This window comes from Astatotilapia calliptera, chromosome 23 (assembly GCF_964374335.1).
Source record: "Astatotilapia calliptera chromosome 23, fAstCal68.1, whole genome shotgun sequence".
Lineage (NCBI taxonomy): Eukaryota > Metazoa > Chordata > Actinopteri > Cichliformes > Cichlidae > Astatotilapia > Astatotilapia calliptera.
In genome coordinates, this window is record NC_137443.1 from 27969095 (window position 1) to 27983205 (window position 14111).

Consider the following 14111-nt stretch of genomic DNA (forward strand, 5'->3'; position numbering starts at 1 on the left):
CTTGATGATCCTCCCCGCTTTCCTCAGGCACCGCTTCCTGTAGATGTCTTGGAGGGAGGGAAGCTCACCTCCAATTATCCGTTCAGAGCACCGCACTACTCTCTGGAGAGCTTTGCAGTTGTAGGCGGTGCTGTTGCCATACCAGGTGGTGATGCATCCAGTGAGGATGCTCTCAATGGCACAGTGATAGAAGGTCCTGAGGATGCGGGGGCTCATGCCGAATCTTTTCAGTCTCCTGAGAAAGAAGAGGCGCTGCTGCGCCTTCTTCACTGTTTTGTTTGTGTGTACTGACCACGTAAGATCCTCAGCCAGATGTACTCCAAGGAACCGGAAGCTGCTCACTCTCTCCACAGCAGCGCCGTTGATGGTGATGGGGGTGTGTACTTCTCTGCACCTCCGGAAGTCCACTATCAACTCCTTTGTCTTTGCGACGTTGAGGGTGAGATGGTTGTCTTGACACCAGTGGGTCAGGGCGCTGACCTCCTCCCTGTAAGCCGTCTCATCACCGTTGGTGATAAGACCCACCACTGTAGTGTCGTCCGCAAACTTCACAATGATGTTGGAGTTGTTAGTGGCTGTGCAGTCGTAGGTGTAGAGTGAGTACAGGAGAGGGCTCAGTACACACCCCTGTGGAGCACCAGTGTTCAGTGTGATGGGGGATGAGGTGATGCTGCCCAGTCTGACCACCTGGCGTCTGTCAGACAGGAAGCTAAGGATCCAGCTGCAGAGGGAGCTGCTCAGTCCTAGATCCTGCAGTTTCCTGTCCAGCTTCAAGGGAACGATGGTATTGAATGCTGAGCTGTAATCTACAAACAGCATCCTCACATACGTGTCTCTCTTCTCCAGGTGTGACAGGGCAGTGTGTAGTGTCAGGGCTATGGCATCATCAGTGGAACTGTTTTGGCGGTATGCGAACTGTAGAGGGTTATTAGGCTGTAAATACTGTTTCTCTGTTACATTTACCTTTTGGCGACAGCACAAACAAGAAGAATGAAGATAAGGAAAGAGCAAACAGAAAGAGGTAAGAATGGACACAAAGTTAAAGTAGCTTGCAGCTTCTGTTTCGCTCACATTCACTGATGATGATTTCATGTTATAAATAGAACATATTCATTAATTAGCAACTACAATAGGTCATCCAAATAGTTAGGCTGCTTTCAAAGTTAACATTAAAATGTGAACCCAGTTGAACTGTGGCTTATAAAGGTGAGAAGGACTGGATATGTTTGCAAGCATTATTCATTGCATGTCTCGATCCTAGAACCACCCTGAATTTATTACTTAACTCCATAATTAAGAGTACTTCTTCCACTACATTACTCTACCATTACTGGAGGGTTTCTGGGGGGAAAAGTGAGGAAGCTGGACTACTGGGATGTTTTCCACACAGGCTTTTATTGTCTGCTACTGCTTTCCTGAGGGTAACAGCTGATGTGCTGGGTGGGATGCACTTTAAAACACAGGAAAATATCAGAGTCGTAAGAACAATTTCCCAACATGTTTGTATGGCATGAAAATGCAGAGTAAATCACTTCATTGAAACACAAGTTCAATCTCTTACTTTGACATAAGAAATTTATTGTTTTGACAAGTTAAAATAAAATTAATCACTTGTCACACACCATTTGCACTGCACCTGAGACCAGATTGCTCTCTCATGGCAGTAAATGTGTTGGACATTAGAGCAATGTGTAAACACTTAGAATGGACCCATGAGTTGATGTTTGGGGTTTAAAAAGCTCAAATTAAAAGGATGCATACAGATAAAAGGTGTCAAACAGAAAGAGGCACTTTAGTGTTTGCAGTAATGCTAACACCATATTTCATTACATCTAAAGTTTCAGCAATGTAAATAATAAATAGAAATCACATATAAACAGTATAAACATATGTACACAGATAACCACATTCTTTAAAACCATCAATGTGCAACCAGAGGCTTTTTTAAACACATGATACAAATTCATATGATTATCTAAGCTAAAGATTTTTATTAAAGCAAACTATCCATTATTAGACACACACACACACACGACCCTGAACTGGATAAGTTGAAGAGAAAAGATGGATGGATGGAACAGCTGTGTGTGTGGTGTCCCTCCATCGGTGTAACCCATGTAAATCCGAAGCAGCGTAACATTCATAAATACGTAATATAAATTATTAAAAACGTATCATGGGTCAGATTTTTGACATTTTACATTAATCATCTGTAAGTCTTTCTGGAAGATTGAGCGTGGAGACATCGGCACAGTATCTCTAGTGTATGAAAAATTTACAGGCAGCTTTTTGTATTATTAATGAGTTCAAACAGTCACAGTTGGTGTGTGGGTGACACTGAAATTAAAGCATATTTTGACAGTGCATTCCAGGTAGCATCAGTGCGATGAAGCATTTTGCACCACTAACAGTCGCCTTCAGTGTAGCACCAGACACTAAAATCCCTTTTTGGTACAATACTGAAATAACAAAAATAAAGCTAAGGATTTTTTTTTTTAATTTCCTATATCTCATAATAGAAATGAAAGGACATTTCAGGCTGTGTTTTGCTAACCCTCTACTGCAGGGGTGTCAAACAAGCCACAACAGGCCAGGACAAGAATCAGCTCACTTGAAGGTTTTCTAAAGTGTGAACGCTGCAGACAAGACAATAATTAGTCACATTTCTCAGTATGTTAATGCCAGGCTGATGAAAGAGGCAGCCTACTGCACAGAGGAGGGAAATGCATTCAAACTTTGATGTATTTTTCACTCAAATGTACAGTTTTAGCTTTTCTAATATCTTAGCTCTGGCTCAGGTGAACGTCTTGCAGAATATACTTCTTCATACTTGAAGAAGGAAAAACCTTATAATGCAGTGAAACCTGCTAAAGTAGTGGTACCAGATGTCCCTCCTTAACTGGGACTGCATCACATCTTTATTCTTTCTCCTCCGTCCCACATCTCGAGACAGTGGTTTCGAAGTCATACAGTTTAACTTTTTTTAACATGATGATACTATCTCTGAGAAAATGAAGCATATACTCTGTGTTCTGTCAAAACTACAGTGTTTATCATAATTTATTCAAAACAAAAAGAGGAGAAATAACCAAAATTAATTTTGGGATCTACTCACTCTAAGCAGAACTGTATGTGAACTACAGTACAAAGAGCTTGACACCCCTGTTGTAATGTACCCAACTCCTTCATCTGTCACTCACTAACACTGCTTTTAGTTTGTCTCCTCAAATCTTTAACTCCCATTTTCACTTCAAGTTTCGAAACATCACAGATGCTTCTGGAGGTCACACTGCTGCTAACCTCTTCTTACATGTATCCCCCGTGTTCAGGCTTCTTTCATGAGTCCAATTACAATTAAAACTAAACCTGTCCCAAGTTACTATGGTAAACAGGGCTCTTCTACTCTACATGAGCACTCAAAGGGTTTTAAACATGTCTCATTCATACCACTTATTTCTACCCAAATGCTTTCTGTCTAACATTCACGCACACTCACTCTGAACACATTGGATAGCACAGCAAGCTTCATTGTCTTGCCCAATAAGAATTAGACTTGCAGACTGGAGCAGGCAGGGATGAAACTACCTACTTCCAGCTAGTAGATGATCTGCTCTACCCCCTGTGATACAGCCACATCTTAAGTGCTCCATGAGGGTAAAAAAGTTGTTGCATAGCGAAGAAGTCAGCTGCCATGAATAAGATGTGCTAAAAGTCCAGCAGGAAACATTCAAATGCCAGTACTGCTGGATTTCTGACTCAAAGACAGACACTTGTGGAAGCATAAGCGTGAGCATCATAATGTCCGCTCAACAAGACCTGAGCTAAGAAACACCTAAACTCATAACTTATGGTCCAAAATATCATAGAAAGAAATAGAAAGGAACAATAATAAGTTTGTTTAGTGACACAGTAAATTTCAAGTATGCAGTAACGTTTGTGTTCCCTTCTCGAACAGTGTGCACTTTGTAACTATCTCATAAGTCATTTTTGTGCAAAAGTCACTGTCAAAGGGGACGATCCTCTGGTCCTCAGCTTTAGTCCTCTGGATGTTCCTCCAGTCCGGGTGTCCCTTCTTCAGACGTGTCTGTTAAATGAGGAAAAAGGTTTCACCACAATGATTCCTCTGACACACTGCTTTTAGCTATCTGTGGGTGCAGCTTCGTGCTTTACAACATATCCTACACAAATATGTGAACCACGTTGTGTTCTTGTGAGGGACCACTGAATCACTTTGAGCCAGCAGAAGGAAGCTACCTAACTGCGGGTAAAATCAGTGCATCAGTTTGGTAGGCTTAATGTGCAGTCACAAGCATAACAACCGCCACATATTCACAAATGAAGCATGTCCGTCATTCTTGGACAAAGCAAGCACTACAAATGGACAGTGACCCTGGAGTCTTTATGAAGGTCAGCAAACTTCTTCTTAACAAAGAACTCAGATTTGACTGTCGATTCTGTATTTGTAATTTATAGGACTCAACATCCTCATTACCGGTTTCTGTTGTCTCATTCTGCTGACCGTTAAAAAATGCATTGAACACACAAATTATGCTCAGTTTTGACTAAATAATTCAGGAAAAAAGTAAACAACCAAACATTTTATTTGAGACTTTCTCCAATCCCCACTGGGTCAAGTACATACGCACATTCATTATTTTTTCCTAAGTGGTGCTAAAGTTACTAGACTGTCGATTAACATCTCCCAAAGCCTCCACCTAAACTTTTTTGAAAATCTACCAGTTCTGCCAAGGAGAGCTGTCACATATTAGACAGAATTATACCACATCTGCATCTAAACCAGCATCTGGCCGATATGCAACATGCTAAAACACATTTACCCAAATATAAGTAACCACAGAGGAACATGGTGTCTGATCCTAGTGCTCAGGAAAACTTCAGATTGTACTCACCAGTTCCATTGGTGTCTTTAGGAAGCAAACTCTCCTTCTCTGTAGGAAAATAACAGAAGTGTATGTCATGACCATCCTGGCTCATCTGTTGAGTTGTTGGCTACTGCAACACCTAATTAAGTGGCTACTGATCTACTTAATAAAGTGGCCAGTGGTATATCTACCAAAGTGGCCAGATATGTACCTAATAAAGCATCACAGGTTTGGCCGATAAGTTTAGGTCATATTTAAAAAGACGAGACTTTAAAATTAAAATAAATAAATTCATTTCTATGTAAAATTGTTAAGTACAATGAATATTAAAAACAATATTCATTGTAAATCAACACACTTTTGAAATAGCTACCTTAATAAATGCAACATAGGATCCAAACACATCTTCACTTTTGTTACACCCAACTGAAAAAACCTGGAAAATAACGAGCATGAAAGCTGAGACACTACAGTTTACTCACCTGGTTCATTGCTGAGAGCTCTGAGCTCTGCAGGTGTTTGGGCTGGTCCGGATTCATGTGGGGAGTCTGAACGTTGTGCCATTTCTGTGAAATGAATAAAAAGATGACTGAAATGATTAAAAACAGTCAGAATCACAACACATGTTCTCACAAATTCTGCTCCTGGTTGATAAAATATTTCAGGAAAAAAACAAACAAACATTTTAGTTTACATTTTCTCTAATCCACACAGGATCAAATATATAAATGTGCATTCACTTTTTAAATAAGTGATGCTAAAGTTGCTACACTGTCCATTAGTCTCTCATTAATGATTGTGACTGACTACGACTGGCAGTTTCTCTTTGCCGCATAAAGAGCATGTTTTGGACAGCACTCGTTGGACTGACCAATATTCAGGACAGTGGGAAACTTTCCCAAAGCCTCGACCTCAACTTTATCGAAAATATACCAGTTCTGCCACGAAGAGCGGTCACATATTAGACAGAATTACACCACAACCTTGGCGATGACTACCAAAAGCATCTGGCTGAGGTGCCACATGCTAAAAGACATTTACCCAAATATCAGTGGGTGTATGTGTGCTGCTGATCCTGAGTGGATTAGAGAAAATCCTAAAGAAATTCAAACGTGTGCACATGATTCTTGTTTTTAAAGTCATTAAAGACGTCTGCTGTACAATCATTCCACCCAGGAGAAAAGAGTCATTAACCCTGTAAGACCGTCATATCATATTTGATACATGAAGTTTTGAGAGTTTTGGAGATCTCCAGTGTGGGTTTTTCCTGAACAAACTGAATAAACTGCCCTAAAATTATTTGTCATAAGTTTCAATACACACTTATGAAACACAAAGACGTGTGCGTTAACTCACTGAAAAACCTGGAAAATAACGAGTATGAAAGCTGAGACATTACAGTTTACTCACCTGGTTCATTGCTGAGAGCTCTGAACTCTGTTTCTTGGGCTGGTTCATTTATGATCTCTGAACTACTTTGTTGTACTCCTGTCAAATGACAAAAAAGATGATTGAAATGATTAAAAACAGTCAGAATCACAGCACATGTTCTGCTGACTGCTTTTAAGTATCTGTGGGTGCAGCTTCGTGCTTCACAACATGTCCTACATAAACATGTGAGTCATGTTGTGTTCCTGTGAAGGACCATTGAATCACTTTCACCAAGCAGGAGGACTCCTAACTCCTCCTCCTCTAAGCACTACAAATGGACAATGGCCCTAGAGTCTTTATAAAGGTCAACAGACTTTTTGACCTTTAAGAAAAAGAAGGCAGAAAGAAATCTGTTGATTATGTATTTGTGATTTATGTTTTACTCACCATTATTTCTGGTTTGTGGGGAATTCTGCTCCTTATATTCCACTGTTAGAAACAGCGAGAGCACAATGCTTAATGTTCACTCCTTATAAAATACTTCAAAAACAAACAAGTTTTTCATTCATTTTGACTACTCCATACAGGCTCAAATATACACAAATGCTCACTGAAATCTTGAATAAATGGGGCTTCTCATTAGTGATCATGACTGACTACGACTGGCAGTTTCTCTTTGCTTTAATGTTTAGGTTTTCATATGTATATATGTGGTTATGTGAAACTTACATCTTTATGGGATTTCAAAAGTGTGACTTTGTGTTACTAACAAATACATTCTGGAAATATTTTTAAGGCTGGAAAGCTGAAGGCACAAGTTGCCAAATGCAGGCATTAACAGACCTTATGCTTGTTTGCATTTTGCCAAATTTGCACTATTAAAAGTCAAATAGTGACAGCAACTACATGATTATATTAACAATGAACCTACAGATCTGACTTGATGACTGGTACAGAGGAAATTGTAAAGAGAAGGTGACCTCAACAGATTCTGGTGAACTCTGAAACTGTTCTCGTTATGAGGAATGAATCATGAGTCACAGGTTTTTCACACTCTCTGTAGTGCAGGTTTGTCTCGTTTGCTTCTTTAATACAACAGGATATTTTTATGGAGTCAAAGATAAAGTCAGTCAAGATAAAAGCTGAAAATTCATTTTCCTCTTGTTTCAGCTTTTGAAAATATTTGCTGCATTTCTATTACATGACATGAGCACGTGACAATTTTATAACCTCTTACAGAGCAAAGATTCAATCTAAGAATTTAAGAAAAAAGAAGTGAAACATTAATCTGTAATGCATTTAATCACTAGTAAAGCTTCAGTTATTTGTATCACCAGCTGATTCAGGAATATTACTTTTAGACTCTTTGTATTGTTGCTGCAGGAGTTTACTTATGCATTAGCTCTATAAAAATCACTGGCTGCAGTTTAAAAGACATTAGAAATAAAATCTGACATTTCTGAAATAAAGAAGCACACATGGACAGAGAAACTGTAGCTGACTGTCTATATATTGTTTCCATAGTTCAAAAGTCAACTTACTTAGAAGCCTTTCATCCTTTTTAGGAATCAAAACCAAAAAGCAATAACTGGCATTTTCTCTTTAGAGTCAGTGTTACACAGACAGACCACATCAATAAGCGCCTTGAGGCGACTTATGTTGTGATTTGGCGCTATATAAATAAAATTGAATTGAATTGAATCAATGGAGTTAATAAGTTACATTTCATTCCAGAAGTTTGAGAACTCCTGTTGGTGAAGCAGGCAAAACACTGACTGGACTGCAGATAACAAACTATGTATAACAGATTAAATAAAGTAGAAAAAAATAAAGTATAAGCCAATATGTCAGAATAAAACAGCTCATACATGCAAAAACTGCACAAAGGAATGAAGCTCAACAGAAAATAATCACATTAAATAAAAGATTAAACTAAAGGATCTCAAGAAGTTGAAACCTGAACATTAAAAAGTAAAACTATGAAAGAAAACTGTGAAATGTAATAAAATCATGATCATGCTTTGTGGAGTCTTACCTTCATTTAAAGTTTTGCTTCCACATCTGCGCCAGCGCCTGATGAGTAACACAACTACCACAATAATCACAATCACAATCACGATCCCTACAATCACTCCTATGATCACACCCGACCAAATACCTACAAGGAAATGAAAGAAAGAGTGAATAAAACTACAAATGTTTACAGGAATGATACACCCTAATCTTTAAATGAAAAATTTCAAAACAACTATAATCAATCTGTTACTATCAATAAATATGAAGATGTGTGTTGGTGTGATGACTCACTGTTTGTGAATGGGATGACATCATCACTGCGTTCACTGCTGACTGGGTTTTTCAGCTGACAGCTGATTGGTTTTCCAACCATCTCTGGATCATCCTAGAATTTAAAAGAAGATAAAGAAGCTCATAAATAAAAACACATTTGTTGTATTTTACACAGATTCGAGACATGTTTGCGTTTGTAGAGAATCAACAGATTAACATCAACAGCACCAGAGACCGATTCAAAGATGCCAAAATACACCCTGATAAAGTTTAACTCCATTTACAGAAAATCCAAAATAAAAGTATGTAAGTAACCATATGAAATAGTTATAAACTATAGTAAACTGTTTTATTAATGCAATAAAAAATAGACTTGGGTCAGATCCACTATATAGTTTGTTGCTGTCTGGCTAACTAATATCACAGGTCCATCAGTTTTTGACTTCCTGACTGTCACACTGTGTTTTAGGTAGAAAACTGTCCATAAAATAAAATAAAATAAGCAACTGACTTATGTGAACAAGTAGATCCTGTCTGTACCTTTTCTTTTTCAAGACTTCTGCTTGACTCGTCTATCTTCTCGTCATCGACCATCCACGAATAGGTGACTGGTTCAGCAACTGTGACGTTGGCTTCACAGGTGAAAGTGCACCTGGTCTCCTCAGAGTTGCACTGTGTGGAGACTGCTGGTTTGGGGACAGCAGCTGATAGAAAAAGGGAGCAAACAAACAAGCTCTTTATTTAAAATCATGTGAAAAACAAATGATGCAAAGCAAACTTCAGTCCAAATTCCTCCACTTACAGATAACTGTGATTTCAGTCGGGCTCATGACTTTGTTGTTGATCTCTGCTGTGTAGTTGCCGCTGTCCTTTACAGTCAGGTTTGAGAGGGTCAGCGCTCCAGTGTTAAAATCAAGCTTACACCGATCTAAAAGCATGATGGTTACACAATTTCTCACAGTGTAAGGGCATGTTAAGATATACATAAAGAAAACAAATATTCATATCATGTTATTATATTTGATGGGATAATGTTTTATTTGTACCTTTCTTACTTATTTATAAATGTCACTAAAACTTTCGCATTTGCTTCAGTTAGTTAACATATTAATTAAACACATGAATAACAGGAATAAATTGACAGAATTCCTTATGTCATTAATCTTAATCTGAAAAAATACTGGCGTCTGCCACGATTACCTCTTAACCTCCCTATGTGTCTTTCTTCTTGAATAATCACATTCACGAGAGTTTCAGAAAACCTGACCTCTGACCTTGAATTCAGAGAAGCTGAGATTGGAACTCGTCATACACCTATGATATCAATGTGAAAGTCCTAAATCACTTTGTTCTCGAGTTATTGCATTCACAAACTTAGGTAACCACATGGCCTGCCCACCCACCTGGCAGGGGGATGACAACATCCCATCAGCCTTTTATAGCTCAGGGGTAAAATTGAATGACAAAACTAAACAAAGAACACTTTAAGTTATGCTTTTGGTTTTTGCTCCTTTTCTTCTTTAAATTTGTTTAAATCTTTTCCTTTCAATGTACCAAAAACACTGAATGAGGGTGAAACAGAAGATTTTTTTTAAAGTGGCAGCATGACAGCATCAGTGTACAATCATCATTTAAAAATTGCATTTTGTTTTTATCCGGATTATCTTTGCGTAATATTAAATCTGACACCTGTGACAAAAACTAAGAGATCAGGAAGGTGGCAAATACTTTTTCATAGCTCTACATGATCTGTATCTATCTTCTGGTAAGTCTTGAGTGAGTGTACCTTTGAACTCCCGGTACATGAATGTTTCCTTTCCATACCACTCCACAGCAATGTCTGGGCCGTGTTTCCAGGTGATGCTGGTGATGGTACCAGACACTGTGCCTGGTTTTAGGAGAGCTTCACCCCCCAGTTTCTCATAGGTGACTGCAAAATGAAACCAAGATCAACTTGATTTCTCAAATTTAATTGTATGAATGAAAAAAACTTTTCATGTTACAATTTTTAATCTTGTAAATGTTTTATTCAAATACAAGTTTCCCTCTGTGTGCTGCACTTGATGTTTGCCTTTAAGCTTCATCAACAAAACTTTTGATTAAAAGTTAAACATTAAAACATTTATGAAATTGACATAACAATCGATGAAGTTATGAAATTAACCACCAGTGTGAGCTACTTTTTAGAGATTTTATAGTGCTGTTGTTTTGCAGTATTTTGCATTCATTGGCTTAAATGTGACTTGGAAATGGCCGCTCTGACGGCGGGGAGGGGAGGCTGAGGGCAAAATGGTAAGCAAAAAAGAAATGGCTGCCATACACCTCTTACAAAAAAATCACTGTTACTTATATGCATGTAAAACCTTGAAATATGAGATTATAGGTTATATTTGTATAAAATACACGCCTTCAATGGGAGGCTATATTTAAAGTATAACATGCCTTTAGAAAACTTTAGAGACAACTTAACTGAGGCGGCTCCAATCGCGAGAGAGATCAGAATCCAGAGCCTCGACAGAAACATCTTCTTAAAAGAGTAAAAACCGACCCGGACAACAACAGAGAAGGTTGATAATACAAGTAACAATACCAGGATACGTGAGCTGCCGATAAAAAATAACTAAGCTGAAGGGAAATGAGAAGCGGAGAAAAACTAATCACTACGTATTAACTGCGCCACTGGCAGCGAGGGAACGCAAACTGAAAGTGAAAGTTTCACGTACAGCCGTGACGTAAGCAAAGGGACATTCCCTTCTTCCTTATAGGGAACCTCCCTTTACTCCCTTTACTAACCTCCTGAATGAGAGTCCAGATTTCACTGACAGTTCCGAACCACATTTACCAGGGTGGGTCTTGTGTGTTTGTTATGGGGACATAGAACAAAAACAGTGGGCAATATTTAATTGTTTAATTTATTAAGTGAATTTATTTGGAGCATAAGCAAAATTAATTAAACGTTTAACAGTATAAAATACAGATAAATTTCATATAAACCTTTAAACAAATTTTGCTCTTTGTACAGTTACATTTCTCTTTTCTGTGTCCAATATACTTTTCTAGTTATGTAGGTCTGTCCAACGCAAGGTAATGCTTAAGTCTTTTGAAGCTCCATTTTTCATATAAAAACTTGTAACAGCACGCAGCCCATTGTTTTCTGCACTGGACTGATTTGTCAATAAAAACTCAAATACTTAATATTTAACTGAATGATAATATTTAAATAAGCCAGCTTAGCCATCCACAGCAGTAACATAGCAATGGAAAAGGCTATCATCCACTTGCAGTGAAATAGTGCACATGAAGTGTTTCTTCTTTTTAAGCCTCCAGAAACATCTCACTAACATATCAGTGCATCACAGACCGCATTTTGTACCATTAACATGTTCAAACAGTCACCATATGTGTCCCAGTGACCAGTGAAATGTTGGTGTCAGTCTCTTCTTCTGCCTTCCTCCTATTAGTGTTGTTCCTGATGCAATCAGTACTGATAAACTTCACAGCAGAGGAAATGTGTGAAATATTCAAAGTATTCCAAGGGTTAGAGAAATCATCTAAATTATAAAAATGTAGGATATTAAAGTTGTTTACTTAAGAAAATGCTACATGTGAAGGTTTTCTGCCTTTTCGATGTAATGATCAACAATAAAACAGATTTGTTAAAAGTGCAGCTGGTGGAAAAAAAAACACTGACTGTTTTCTTGCACTTGGTATTTTCTTGCTGCTGAATTTACAACTTCCGACTGAAATGCAAACATGCGTTTATCCAAGTACGCACTGTTGGCCCAGCAAAAGCTAAACTGGAAAAACACGGCTATTTATAGTGTTTACAAATTTTATAAAGTATTGAAATGCATTTTTTTTTCTTCGCACATGAAGAATAAACCTCTCCAGTTTGGTATTTGCCCCAGTAAGTTGTTGAGTCCTGACTGCACCCCAGACTGATTAATAATAACACAACATTAAAAAACAAGAAAATGTTACTATGTTAACGAAGATCAATAAATGTATGTCATATTAATTATAATGAAAAGTTTTATTGCATTTTTCTCCTTATTTTACAAATATGATGCTTCTGGAACTTTATCTGTACAACACATTATGGACATTGATACTCTGACAAAAAAAACCACACATATCTAATATATATATATAGTTATTTTTTCCATAATAAACTTTCCCAGTGTACAAATTTTTGACTTTAATCTGTTTTGTTTTTTGCCCAAACTGCTTTACTTTTTTCCTGATAGAAATATTTCTGACTCTATTTCTGACTATTCTTTTATTTATTACTACTATTTATCACATATAATATATACATAGATTTTTCTTTGGATTTTGTGTTTTTCGGTCTTCTGAAGCCTCCATATTATTTTCTACCTGTATTTCCAGGATCAGTTAAGGCAGACTTTTCTCCAGTTGTTTATGTAACACCAACTCTTTATCGTCATTGTTACACTTTGATCCAGCACTGCTCTATCTCACAGTGTTGGTGGAGGAGCAGTGTCTTCGGGTCCTGCACGTACGACAACTTTTTAGGTGGACAACAAGAAAAAGACAACCAGTTAGAGCAGAGATATGTTACAGCGCAAAGATGAATCACAAAGAAGAACTAAAGTAAAATAAAATGAAAAAAGTCTATCAGATTATATCTAAATAAAATTAATAAGTGAAAACAATGCAATATAATAAAATAATGCTGATAAACTTGTACAGAGTAATCTTTTGTGGATTCTTACCAGCATTTACAACAAATAAGGCCAAATGGGAACACCAGAATCCATACAAATGGTAAACTCAGTAATGCCCGATTCCCTAAAAAACATTTTAAATTATAAATTAATTTTGAAAGAACAATGTTTTCTAGTCTTTAAATACGTGTAAAAATGTATCAGTGGTTAAAAAAAGATGCACTACCGCAGTCTTTGTTGTTTGACATATATAAAAGGTAATATTTGATCATATATAATTTGTTGAGCTGATAACTCACTGAGTGGATTCAGGATTTTTGTCACTGTATTCATAGCTGACTGGGTTTTCCAGCTGACAGCTTATCAAACGCTCTCTGTTTGCCTACAAATGAAGAGAAAAAAGGAGCCGATAAAGACACAGCATTTAAATAGATAACAAATCTCCTTTCTGTTGTTTTACTTATTTTCCCTCCAACTTACTGAATAAATTTCCATGAAGCTAAACATAATCATTTGATAGTCTGAATTTATTCTGTTTCTGATTCTTTGTTTGAAACATGTACCCTCATTGTTTGTTTGTTTTTTGTTTTTTTTTGTTTTTTGTGGGTGTGTGTGTCTATGGATTTGGACGTGCCAAGATCGGTGTAAGACCCAAATGCAAAAACAGGCAAATATTAACTGAAAATGCACATTTAATGTGGTTTATTCTTCAGGAAATACAAAATTCATGAGGAGTTCATCAGGTTGGACACACACAGGGGATAAAAACAGCTGATCAGTTAGGTGTACCACAAAGAAAGTTCAACACAGACAGGCTTTCTTTTGCTGGTTACAAAATGTAAAAGCCTGATCAGAGATAACAGGTTATCAAATTTCTCTT

The 14111-nt window shown here is 37.4% G+C and overlaps 1 protein-coding gene across 1 annotated transcript; it reads right to left on the reverse strand.

Annotated features, from left to right (window-relative positions):
- Nucleotides 1-1561: 1561 nt before the first annotated feature.
- Nucleotides 1562-11257, reverse strand: LOC145424237 (uncharacterized). Its single transcript, XM_080297365.1, has 10 exons — nt 10330-11257; nt 9346-9471; nt 9084-9247; nt 8562-8655; nt 8290-8412; nt 6702-6743; nt 6294-6371; nt 5366-5449; nt 4911-4949; nt 1562-4084 (listed from the first exon to the last, which is right to left on the reverse strand). Exons 1-10 carry the CDS (start codon nt 10346-10348, stop codon nt 4035-4037), a joined length of 819 nt encoding a protein of 272 aa, XP_080153491.1. The 5' UTR covers nt 10349-11257; the 3' UTR covers nt 1562-4034.
- Between the last annotated feature and the right edge of the window lie 2854 nt (nt 11258-14111).